At 34.7% G+C, this 13,802-nt stretch overlaps 1 protein-coding gene across 1 annotated transcript; it reads left to right on the top strand.

Moving 5' to 3' along the window:
• Positions 1 to 8,486: 8,486 nt before the first annotated feature.
• On the top strand, positions 8,487 to 13,221 carry LOC104600811 (uncharacterized). The gene is made up of 4 exons (XM_010263942.2): positions 8,487 to 8,786; positions 8,887 to 8,993; positions 12,803 to 12,881; positions 12,989 to 13,221. Exons 1-4 carry the CDS (start codon positions 8,502 to 8,504, stop codon positions 13,034 to 13,036), a joined length of 519 nt encoding a protein of 172 aa, XP_010262244.1. The 5' UTR covers positions 8,487 to 8,501; the 3' UTR covers positions 13,037 to 13,221.
• The last annotated feature ends 581 nt before the right edge of the window (positions 13,222 to 13,802 follow it).

The raw sequence follows: 13,802 nt of genomic DNA on the forward strand, positions 1-13,802 counted from the left end.
GTGTAGTTCAATTTATAATTTAAACCTTACAATTAAATAAGGACTAAATTAAAAAATGAGTATTTTAGTCACTTTTTTAAAAACTGGACCAGACCAGACGATCAAACCATCTAGACTAGGAACTAGTCAGGTCACTGATTCCGTTTTGGTCCTGAACTACTATTTTACCAAAAAAAAGCATTGAAATGGCCAAAGAACTATTGACCTGAATGGTTTAACCATTAAAATGTTTGACCTGATTAACATTCTCGAGTTGCTTTCAAACTAATTCCAATTTTGTATTTATTTTTAAATAAAAATTTGAAAAAAGAAACTTTCATATCTTATAAACTTGCTCGATTATTCTCGATGGCCAAAATTAGTTAGGGTTTTTAGTTTTCCGTTTTGAGTTTTTTCATTTTCGTGATTCTTTTTAAGTTGTAACAACAAAAAAAAATACAACTCCAATAAAAAAATCAAAAAATTGATAGAATAGATGAAATATTAAACACTTATCTTATATTAAAATCTGAGATACACCAATGAAGCAAACGATTTGGGATCTTAGAGAGATGTAAGAAGAGGGCAAATGGTGTTGTAGCGATGGTGACGATGAACATGGAGATAGCCGCATGTGGTAGTTCATTCTTCTACTTTTCAGGGCAAAATGGTTCTGCAACAACGATTGGTGAACACGGTGACAACCACCTCCAACAACATCCCTTCTCTTATTTTTCTTCTTCTCTTTCTTTTTTCTCACTTCTTATCTTTAACCAGGTGCTTCCTTCTCAAAGTCTCACATTCCATTCTCATAATAATGTATATATAAGGTGGACTTTTAATTTAATCATAATCTAACAGTTAGAATAAAAAGTTACATTATATTTTACATCTTATCAGTTTTACTTGCTCAAACTGCACAGTTGAACCATTGGCCCGAAAACCGTTGACTAAAAACATTGATTTTAATCAAAAGAAAGTTCCATAGTCTTATTTATATTTTTAATAGTAGTGTAAATATAGAATTATAGATGTGCTCAAATTTTTCTATAATTTTTTTCATATTTTTGTGTGTAGAATTAATTTTGATATGTCATAGTTACTTTTTGTTTAATATGATAAATACATGATATTATACATGTGCCTAAATGCTTTTTTTGCACAATTAATGTGTTATTTTTTGTATTTTTATACTTTAATAATTTTTATTATTTATTTATGACATTAAAGGTTAATACATTCAACCCAAAAGTTTAACTATTTATTATTTAATTTTTTGTTAGTTCTAAATCATGCATTTCATTTTCATTATCAATAAAAATAATTATTGTTTATTACACTAAATTTTTAATTTTATTAATAAAAATATCATAAATGTGTCTAATTTTTTATACATTTTTTTTTGTAAATTTCTATATTTATTTATATTTTAAAAATTTTATTACCTAACTATGACTTCATATATTGATCAATTTGATTTGGATGGTTGAATTGCTTAGCCATCGCTTGGATAAAGAATGATTTTGTTTTTTAGTCAGTTTTAAAATATATGGGTTTATATTATTAAAAATATTGACATAGATCTAATTAGTAGTATTTATTAATGAACATAACTTAAAAACGTATGATTTAATAAGAGAATGAAATTTAATATCTTAAGTATAAGACTTAATGAGAGGGGATTAAATGTGGTGGAAAGTAATAATTGAAGTTACATTTTTAACCCTTACAATTAGAGATCGATTAAATACACAAATATAACAGTTATAGTAGCCATTAAAACTATAATAAAATGACTTTTGTAGCCTTTACCAAACAAAGAAATAAAAGGGTAATTTTAGTCCAAAAAAAGTTTCACATTGCATCCACACTTTATAAATAGTATAGATTAGAACTATACATATGCAACATAAACTTGTGATTAATTAATGGAAGGATATAGACCCTTCGGTCCATGACATACATGTACCCTTCAATTAGATTTGGCCACGCCATCTCAACATTAACTTCCAAACTTAATGGATTCAGACTTTCCATTAATTCAATTCCGTTTGGTGCATATTTTTCGTGCAGTTTATCAGCTTTTTAAAAGCTCGGCAGCCCACGTTTTGGTATTTTTCCCATTTGGTTGGAAAAAGATATAGTCGCTGAAAGTCACTGAAGGACCGACTAGATGCAAAGATGGACGGCTGAGATCTTGGCATACCAAACCTGCATACAGGAGAAAAAGAGTAGCACGCAATATAGGATCTGAGACACTAACCCATGGAAGCAAAGTGCAACCTGGAACTGCTTAATCCGAATTGGGCTAACTGGGAAGCTCTGTGCTCTTCCCTCACTTAGCTGCCTTTTTTGTGTGCTTTAGAAACAAGCTAAGTGCCCTTTTATAACAACGTCCTACTGTGTGCAATAAATGCTAATAGGAACATTGAAGTATAACCGTTTGGTTGACTGAGTCAAGCCCCTCCGGATTGAGACAAGTGTCTCATACTGACCAAGGATCTAGCCACATGGTCATCTAGTCTAGAGTAGGTCAAATGGATATCCATTGACCCAATAAGAGTTGGGATTTGGATATAGAATAATCCAACAATATTGGTATCTCCATGCATAAAAATATTTTAAAATAAACAACCAAATAATTTATTTTTATAGAAAATAAATAAATAGATAATAATTTAAAATGAATGATTGTATTGCATGGAGATAACCATAAAATAATCATCTTCCATCAACATGTGGCTTGTCACATGGCCATTGGATATTCCAACATGTTGAGGATCAAACGAGGGCCTATGGCCACTCTACCAACAGTTACAACCCTGGAAAGACATGGAAGACCCGTTTCAACCTATTTTTTGAGAAACTCTGAATGAAGTTTTTTGCCTTTTTTTAACTTGTCTTCATGCAAAAAGACGTGCACCCATATGGCCTTCAAGCTGCTGAGATCTGAATGCAAAAGCTCATATCGTCATTTGACTATTAGATCTGGTGGGAGATAATTCTAAAAAAGACTTACCAAACGATACTAGATATTGGGTTAGCTCTAAAACAAAATTCATTTATATTTAAACTAGCTCTCTTCTTGCTCTTGAAGGAATTCCATTGGTTGTGGGTTTTAACTTGATTGAGTTCCCTTTTTTCTCATCAAATACTAGTTGAATTCTCAGATTGTGGTTATCGGAACTCCGCCTTTTTTTTTCATTTTATATCCATTTATTTTCTCTCTTGGTGAACAAAGCTGTGTAGCTCCCTTTTTTTTGTAAGTTTCAAACTTTTTGCATTTTTATATTTTTTAATATGTTACTTTTTGGTGTTTTTTTAGTGTTTTGTAGTTTGTGTATTGTTTACATTTAAAAAATTAACATTAATATAAACAAGAGAAAGCATTTAGTTGTTCATCAAGTTGAACCACGTGGGAACCCTTATATTCCATTCTGAACTAGCTCTATTAATAACTAGTTTTATAATTATTTTAATGATTTCAAATATTTTCAAAAATAATTAAAATTAGTGAAAATAGGAAAAAAATATAAAGTGAATACAGATTAAAGATATGATTAATTTTTATAATAACACAATAAAATTTAATGTTTATCAATGATTTCCGTTAATATAAATTTCAGTTTAAAATTATTGCATTGATGAGTGTTCAAAGCTATTTTTAGTTTTTTTATTTAATAGAAATTAAATTATTAGAAAAATAACAATTATTAAAATCTACTAATTTTAAACACATTTTTCCCTAGTATTTCAAAGTCCATTTAAAAATAATAAAAAACTGTTAGTTTTATATTTATTAGGGTCCATTTGGTTCGCAAGTGTTTGTTTGGATCATTCCGATTCCAGGTGTTTGATTGGGCGGAATAGGAATCTGATTCCCATTCCAAGCAGAATGGCAAATTGGCAATCCCCCATTTGAGAGAATGGCCATTCCCGACCCACCCCCCAGGAATCGGAATCGCATTCCCATTTGTTCAAATAACAAAAAAACAAAATTCCCTTTTCACTACCTGATTCCAACTTTTTATAACCCTCTCTCACTCATCTTTTGTCTCTCTCTCTCTCTCCTTGTAGCTGAAGAAGAACGGATTTCCATTGAAGCTCCAACGATGACAAGGTAAGTCACTATCGATTTTGCTCTCTCTCCTCTTCTATTCTTCTTCTTTATCTCCTTCTCTCTCTCACACACTCTTCTTCATTCCTCCCTTGTCTTTCCATTGCAAACCAGACCACACTGTAGTTGTGAGAAGTAGAGGCAAGGTAGGTCACCGTCGATTTCAAGGATAACTTGACATGAATCCTGGTAGCTGGCTACTAGACCTGTTCATGGGCCAGGCTTTCACTTGTCATTAAGGGAAATATGCTAGGCCCAAGCCCGAGCCCGAGCCCGAAACCCGACCTAATAAAAAAAAATAGTTTTCCCTATTCAAATTAGAATTAAAAATTCAGATAAATTTTTTTCCTATTTAAATGAACAATGGGCCTACAAGATGGTTTTTTTCCCTTTCCTTTATATTTTAAAACACAGTTTTACATTATTAAATCAAAAAATTTATTCAAATGGACATAATCACAGTACTCACTTTAAGTCTAATATTAGGTCGGGTCGGGCTATTTTGACAAAACCCGAATCTGGCTCGAATTTATTGTGAGCCAGGCTTTTTGGTCCGAATTTAAGCCCACGGGCCTATAACCACATTCAAGCCCGTCCGGGGGCCGAGCCGGCCCATCAGGCCACCCGGCCCATGAACATGTCTACTGGCTACCCAAAGTAGAGGCCTGGAGTTTGTAGTCATCTGTGCTAGGCATACTAGCAATTAAAATGCAACACTTCTCATGAACATTGCCCTTGCACATTTTGTCAAATGTGAACTAAGCCGAGAAGACACAATTCTTACCCAGTTTTGAATGTTTTTTAACACCTTAATTTGACGGAAGAATTGCTTGCTTGAAATGCTGTGAGAAGAAATTCCTTTTATTATGTTGTTTGCCTGCTTCTCTGTTAGCTTATGGGCCTTATTTTGTAGTGCCGTGTCTTGGGCTGTTTTTGTTTAGCATTCTTCTATTGGAGTTCTCTGCATTCCTGGTCTTAATCTATGATAATTTTCTTACGTTCTCATTAAATGGCAATAACAACAATTTGACAACCACATACTCTATGATAATTTTCTTATGTTCTCATTAAATGGCAATAACAACAACTTGACAACCACATACACTGAGCATAGTGCACAATGTGGAATGAATGGGACCGATGAGTCCACTTATAAGAATTCTTTTATCAAATGACACTTTAACGGTTTGATGATTGATCTATCGCATTCTTCTGGATGATTATGGAGGATCTCCTAATTGAATCTCATTGGATGATGCATATAGACCATGGTCTTGATTTCCCTGGATACAAATAATTTCTTAAAATGTCCCCTCCTCCATGCTTTCTCTCTTGAAGGTGGGAAGATATCTTTTACATTATCTCCTAACTATACATTTTTGCCTAAGGGGCCATTTGATAATAGCTGAAGTTGCTGAACTGAAAGATATATTGCTTTGTCTTTTAGTTGATAAAATAATTAAATAATAAAATTTTTAAGGGTATAGTGATATGCCCAACTTTGATTTTAACCATTAAGGAGCTCTCCTAAAAAGCTTATTTGCTAAAAAACAATAAACTTTTCAATTCAATCACTTCAGCTGTTATCAAATGGCCCCCAAACTTATTTGCTAAAATTTTCAAGGGTATACAAACAATAAGCTTATTTGCTAAAAAACAATAGCTGAATTAGTGTTTTAAAGGAGATGATAATAATTTTGGCTGAAGTTATATCTAGTAGATATGAAATGTTTGATTATTTTGAAGTCTTGAGGAGGGGTGCTTTGGCACTTTTACTTTGTATCCCTATTGTTTAACAGAGTTTAGTCAAGTTTCAACTTATTACTTACCGGTCAAAAAAGAACGTTTAATTATTTTGGTGAAATAATTTAATGTCATTTAAATTATCTTAGTTGTTACAAATACAAATATGTAAAGTGCAAAATCTATGATGTCCAATGACTTGCTACAAAAAGCTTTTCCTTACATGGATTTGATCATATTACTGCGTCATATGTATTTGATGCTGCACTTAGATTGTGGTTAGACCAATTAAATGCAATATATAAATAAATGAGTAAAAATAAATTTGTGAGTTTGACTTGCATTGATTCAGCTATTCGAGAATGTCATAAGGAGCTTTTTTCTCTGTTAATAAATATAAGGTTTTAGTTTAGTGACATTCAATATTTTTTCATTTTTTTTTATATTTTAAATGATATCCGATATTCCAATATCTGAATCCAGTTGAAGTGGGTATGAAGCTATGAATCAAATTTTATAATTCGTTATGTTTTCATTGGCATTGGGGTTAGGCTGCAACTTGGGGCAGGCTAATTCAACCCAGCCTGAAAAAAAGTATGGTTAAGGCTGAGAAATATGAATCCGACTTAACCTTTGGGTTGGGTTAAGGTTGAGGCATTGACCAATCTAACCCAACTTGAATTTGACTTAACTTCATTTTTTTTCATGTATAAATATAAATATAAATATCAAATAAGTAGTATATGTGTATTTAATGGATATGCAACTAAGCATCCATATATGTGTATATATACATATAATAATGTGAAAAATTTTAAGTTTAAAGGCAATTATTTTTCTTTTAAACATGACAACCATGTTTTTAGACGTAATAATGCTAGTATTGAATTAACATAAACTCTTATAAGTCTAAGAAATATATACATTTGGCAAAAGAAAGTAGATAAATTGGACCAACCTAAGGTCAACCTAACCCAATCCATGCCTGACCTGAACCCAACCCGAAGTATAGGATTGAGTTAGGGTTGGAGTTGGGTAGAGGTGTTAAGTGGGCTCGTGGGTGGCCTGTGCAAAGTGCGAGCTGTGTCGTGTTGGCCTATGGGCTGTTATGGGACGTGTCGCTCTTCCTGATGAAAATTTTGGGGGTCAGCCCGGTATGACCCATGGCCCAGGCCCATGCGGGCCCATGTCGTGTTGCAGGTCGGGCTGGCCTATGGGCCGAGCCCTGGGCCAGGTCAGGCCGTGCATCGAGCTAAAGCTATTTATTTAAAAAAATTGATAAAAAACTTAAAATTTTAATTTTATATGAATTTTGTGTATAAAATTGCTTATTCATACAATAATTAAATAAATTAGTATAATAAAATTTTAAAAATATTTATTTTATTAATATATTATATACTATATATTAGTATATAATTATAATTTATATAAATAATATATATGGGTCGTGTTGGGCTGGGCTACGGGCGCTTGATCGTGCCATGCCATGCCGGCCCGTGGACCTAAAGCCCCAGGCCCAACACGGCCCGCATGAACGTGTCGAGCCGTGCCGGGCTGCGGGTGGCACGGCCCGATTTACACCTAGGTTGGGACTTCAATAAATCTGGGTTGGGCGGGCCAAAATTGACTTCAATCCGCCCAACTTGCAGCCCTAATTGGGGTTGGACCCATTGGGGCATGGATGGGTACGCTTTTGCGAGCCCGGATCCGAATATATTGAAAGCAAAATTTCTGATAGTACGGCATCCAGCCGCACATCGAAATATCCTCCGTAAATATTTGTTAGAGAATTGAGATGTTCCCAACCCGATCAAACCGACCAATCCGGACCAACCCAACCTGAGTCGGTCGGGTTTTCATTCGTACTGGTCAGTTTCGGGTTGGGCACATACAAAAACCGATATCTCGGGTCAGTTTCGGTTTTCACATAAGAAAACCGAAACCGACCCGACCCGAACCGAACTAGTCTTTCTTCTACTAGTTTGGTAATTCCTACTTCCTAGTTTGAGTAGTTTTATAATTCCTACTAGTCTTCTAGACTTCTACTATAAATAGAAGGCCCATTAGGCAATTACAATTAGAATTCAATTAATTAGGTGTCATTTTTTAGTTTTTTACCTAGATTAGGCAATTACAATTAGAATTCCTACTAAAACTAGAAAGCCCATTAGGCAATTACAATTAGAATTCCTAGTTTCCTACCAGTCTTCTAATTCCACTTTTGTCTTCTCTTAAAATCTTCTATTCTCTAACTTAACTTGGTTGGTCCGCCCCCCTCAACTCAAGTCCCTACTAGAACTAAAAAGCCCATTAGGCAATTACAATTAGAATTCCTAGTTTCCTACTAGTCTTCTAATTCCACTTTTGTCTTCTCTTAAAATCTTCTATTCTCTAACTTAACCTGGTTGGTCCGCCCCCCTCAACTCAAGTCCTCAACTAATTCAGAGTTTATTCGGCTTTGTACAGGAGCAAAACCGAAACCGACCCAACCCGACCAGGTCGGTTTGGCCTATCAGTGGGTCGGTTTCGGTTCCCACCTCTGGTAACCCGACTAGGTTGGGAATATCCCATGAAACCGACCCAACCCGACCCGTGAACACCCCTACCGTCTCCGCTTTTGCTCAACTTGCATGTGTAAATCGATTGACTATATATTACGATGTACCAAAGCTCCGTAAGCCAGGCCAAATCAAACAGCCACGGTTCAGAATGTCCAATACACAAAGCCTCCATCGTTTTCCATCAAAATTGCCGTGATATAGTAGGTCCCACAATAGGCGGGCCAAACACAGATAATCAGAAATCGTCGAAGCAGTTGATAACACATCTCTCGAAGAAGAGTCTAAGACCATCGTTGATAACACAGATAATCAAGAACTCACTCGTCAGTAATCAAGGGAAAAAAGAAGTGCGCAAGCTAAACCGATCGTCTTCGTCAAACATGGTGAGTCTCCTCCTCCTCCTCCTCCTCAAGATTTCTAGGGTTTTCTCTGCAATTGAGCATTCTATCACTGTTCATTTTGATTTTTATTTTTCTTTGACAGGCTTCGGCGGCGAAACCCATCACAAGCCCCGTCCCAGATGCGTGGTATCCAACATTAGCCGTTCTCATGCTTATAATTGGTCTTGTTGTAACCGCTTCATTCTTCATGTAAGCGATCTGCTCCAACATCTCTCCCCCTCTCTCTCTTAAGTGATTCAGAATGCTTCTAAATTTAGTGTTTTGAAGCTTGATTGAGTAGATAAAATATTGTGCTTTGGCGCTTGAATTTAGGATTTATGAACTAAAAAGATGTATCTTTCTGGGGGGAGGAGAGATCTCGTTTACATCTGGTTTCTGCTTTGCTTTTATAATTTAACATTTGCGAGGCTATTTGCCAATGCTTTTATTACTAAGATGGTTAATTCGTGATTTTAAGACGCATACAAGAATGGAACGTTTGATCTCCATTGATGGCAAAAATCTTGCACTCACCTAACGGCGTCTTCGCACATCAGTCTGACAGTAGTCTGAACTAAGATGAATGTGAAAGAGAGACTCACATGGATGCTACAATCCAAAACCAGGATTCATTGTTATCTATGATTTCTTTGTGCAGATTAACGTTTATTTAGTGCCCATCTACTACCTTAATACATGGAATATTCAATTATGTAAAAGTTGCTTGGATGCTCAAAGTATAAGATGTCTGGAGGTCCAATAAAAGTTCTCTACTGCCTCATTTTACTCCATAAGGCATGATCTAGTTATCTATCATTATGATATGTAATTAAGTTCATTGTGAATGTATTCGATATTTCTCGAGGCCTCTTTGCCTTTTTCTTTTATTCCCCAATCCCCATTAAAAAAGGAGAATTTATTTTATATACAGCTTTATGGTCATCCAATAATCTATTGATCATGGTAACTGGCCCTTTAGAGTTTCTTTCTTTATTTCCTTCTTTGCCTATTTGGCACTAAGTAAAAGTAATTGATGTAGATGGACAAAGGACAGGTGAATTTCCTCCAGAATTGGACTGCCACACTTATGAGGCCTATGACCGTATTCCCAATCTTAATCTTATATCATCACTTCTTGCTTCCTTTACAGTTAGAATGAGGTTTTAGAGGCTCATGATGTGATTATAAATGGTGGCGCCTAGCTTTCTGTTACATATTAATGTTATATGAAATTATCTTATTTAAAATTCACTAGTTGTCATTGTTCTGTAAAAACACATATTTGTTGTGTTTGTGATCAAATTTATTAATTACTGCCTGGAAAATGTACATGTACATGAAATAAGAAACACTTCTTGAATATCTTTCTTAACCTCACTAGTTTTGGCATATTTGTGATAAAGTGAGTAGTTGAAACTTGAAATGAGAATGTTGAGATGGAGGAGTGTGATGAGTAAAAGGGATACGATAAAAAATCTTTGCATCCATGGGGACCTTGGCATAGCTCAAACAGGTAACAAATGAAAGAGAATATACTAAGATGGAATTATGAATTGGTAATGTGCATGGAAGACCGACTATAGCATCGAGAAGTAGTGATTTGGGAGGCTAAAGTGGACATCAGTTGAAGTAGTGAGAAAGTATTTTAAAACTCATATTTAATAGAGGATATGCTCCTTAATAGGGAGAAAAAGATTCATTTAGCTGATCCTAGATGATTGGAACAAGGCTTTGTTGAGTTGACCACAGCATAAATAAAGGCACACATAGTCACATACAGAAATAACAAAGATTTTTATAATGTAAAAGGTAAAAAAAATGGTTTAGAGTCCCAAATAATAAAAAGTGAGGGCAAGTCTACAAGAAAAAGGAAAATGCATAACTACTCAAGAAGGGCCGTCCCCAAATAAGTCCTCCTCTAATAAGACCATAAGCATTCAAGTTAATGCATCTAATCATCTAAGAGAACAAGAAATTGGATGCCTTGGGTGATGGGAAGCCCTATCGCCTCAGAGATGTCATTAGATTTTGGTCATCCCGGAGAGAGTATGTTTTGTCAATGGTTTTATGATGTTGTTAGGTATTATTATTGTTGTTATTTTTTCCCATCTTTTGATTTGTTTTTTTCCTTTCCCCCTATTTTTGATATTAATATTATACCGTTGAAATAACCATAATGGGTCAAACTGTTTATATTGGATGCTTGAATTGAACCACTGAGTTGGGAACCGTTGGTCCCAGCAGTTCAACATCTGGCTTGGTAACATTGTTTATAAGCACATGGGCAGATCACAGATATTTACATGAGTATTTGCTTGTTTGGTTCCTTTATTTGGAACTTTTATGCTTTAAAGATGATTCTTCTGACTTAGGTTATATTTGTTCCTACATTTTGTTAAAATTACTTGAATAATATATGTATGAAGTATATGAACTCTGTTGGTACCATATTCTTGAGTAATGGTCTCCTTTTTGGCAATTAGCATGGGTTCAGCTATTTCACCAGACTTGTTATGGTAACTTTAAGGAAGACTACGGGTGTAACTTAGATCATGTAAGTCTTGCCAATGGATTTTTGATTTGTTACATGTTTTTCAGAGAAAGTACTAAGTCATGCCTTTAATGGACTCCTTTTAGTAGTTTGTTGGTTATACCTTCATGGCTTTGCAGAAAGGTAAGTAAGTTTCTACTGGTAAAAAGCGAGTGGTTAAGTTTATGGTTTTTCTTTTTTCTTGGTATGTGAATGGGCTTCACATTGGGGGGGGGGGGGGGGTAGGGCTACACAATGGGGGGTAGCCCAAACCCCAAGATCCCCAACCCAAAGTGAAGGTGGGAACCATGGGATTAGATCCCAAGTCCCCACTACGACCAGTCAGGAACCTTACCTGCAAGCTAGCTGGCACCTTCAGTTAAGTTTATGATTTTATAGCTTATACATTATGTTGTATATAGCACAGAGTCTTACCTCTCAAGTGATACCAAAAGTACTCATTTACAGTACAACTGGCTTATTTGTACAGCCAAATGGTTCAAGTTCACCAAGTATAATGTACCACATCGTAGCTGATACAAGATGTGGCTACCCCATTCCGATGCATAGTTGTTTTGTTGACCTTTCATCATCCTAGTTCTAGAATTAGCAGTTGAATATGGCTTTTTGTTGTTTTCAAGACATATTTCCAAACTTCGTTATATCGTTCAATAGTGAGATAGGAATTTTAGTGCTCAACAATGCATTCAATCTAATGAAAGGGACTAGTACTCATTTTTCACCCCATGTTTAGGTGGAATTAGGTGGTTGCCAGGGCGTTTATTTGTCATATCAAATGGATATGTTAACGGATTTTATATTGTACAAAAAACGTATCAATCGTAAGCTTATATTCCACTCTTGTTGGTTAGAATGGTGGTTTGCTGCAAGTTGACATGATTGTAGAAGATTTTTGAGGGATGGCTGAAAGTGGCATGTGTCAAGGTTGTGAAAAACTATCTCCAAGCTTATAATTTAACAGAAAATATGCTCTTTGATAGAATGAAGTGTTGAAAGGTTGTAAATAACTGAATATATGGTGCATCATATCTTGGACCTTTGCTTCTACTGCCTTTGTTTTATCTCGTGTAATCAAGGATTTGGTTACCAACCAAAATGCTAGTTTGGTTTCTCAGAATTTCTTTTTAGTTAAATGATACTTGCTCAAATAAATTATGTTTTAAAATTTTACCTGAATCATATTCCCCGTCTTTGTGTCTTCATTCTTTATTGCATGTTATAGTTGGAAACAATGAAGCTTCTAAGTAGAAGGGTATAAATTTTTGTGAGGATATAATTGAAAATAATCATTAGGTCTTCTCATAAAATAAAGGTAGTTGCATGTTTTGCTACTCTTCATGGTTGAACATGAAACCGCAAATAATTAACATATCTGCCCTAGAACAGTAAGGTGCATATTTTTTTTAAATGATTCTTTACCTATAAATAGTGATTTCTAGTTTCAATCATTGTTTCTGTTATGTTGCAGCTATGAGGCTACCTCATCAAAGCGATATCGCAGTTTAGCGAAGGAGCTTACAACTGGAGCTGTGGCTTCTGTTTTCTTGGTACATTTTAGAGATTTGTCCTTCATTTTTTCTTCACTGTGTTAAATACGGTGTCTGTAGGAGATTCAGTTTGTTGCTTTGGCTGAAAATTGATCCATTGATTGCAGGGTTTTGGATCTCTGTTTTTGCTACTTGCTTGTGGTGTTTATGTTTGATGATTTCCTCAGATGCTAGACAAGTTGAAATCCTGCAGATGCTAGAAAGTTTGGAAATTTAGAAAACAAAATTTAAGATTAGTATTACATCAATTACTACTAAATTTGACATCATTGGTTCGATTTATGTTTCGAAAGAGAACCTTTTATTTTTATTATTCAAACAGATTATTGTTTTTATGGTATACTTTTTTTTGGTAAGCTGTTTTAGAGCATACACGCATGGAAAATCGAAGATGGGAGGCTGTCAACTGTGTGCGTCAACGCAACAGATTAGAGGCATGAGCCTGGATTTCCTGCAAGCAAGATCTTTGACCTGCTTGTAGGAATCCTGTCGTATATCAGGAATATCTTTTACTAGATGCCTTTGGTTGCAAGAGTGTGTGCAGAGTTTTTGCTTGTGCGAAGTACAACAAAATGATGTCTCTTTGCGAGGTTGTGGTCATTGACCCATTGGCAACCTGGCAGGGATCAATTCACACCAAAAGTCCACAACTCTTCTGAATTGTGTACATACTTAATTCAGTCCGCACCCACATGTGGTGTGGATCACACTTCTTGGTTTCATGCATTTCATGTAATTATATACAAACTAATTTGAAAATAATACCAATAAATTCATATTAATTAATAAAAAATTATTTTAATAAAAAATAATTAAAATAACAAAATAAATGTTTTTTGTTGATACATTTTTTAAACTCATCATTAAAATTTTGAATTATTTAAAACTACAACGAAAATTATCAAACAGATTATTGTTTTT

Source organism: Nelumbo nucifera, chromosome 8 (assembly GCF_055504915.1).
Source record: "Nelumbo nucifera cultivar China Antique chromosome 8, China Antique-T2T, whole genome shotgun sequence".
Classification (NCBI taxonomy): domain Eukaryota; kingdom Viridiplantae; phylum Streptophyta; class Magnoliopsida; order Proteales; family Nelumbonaceae; genus Nelumbo; species Nelumbo nucifera.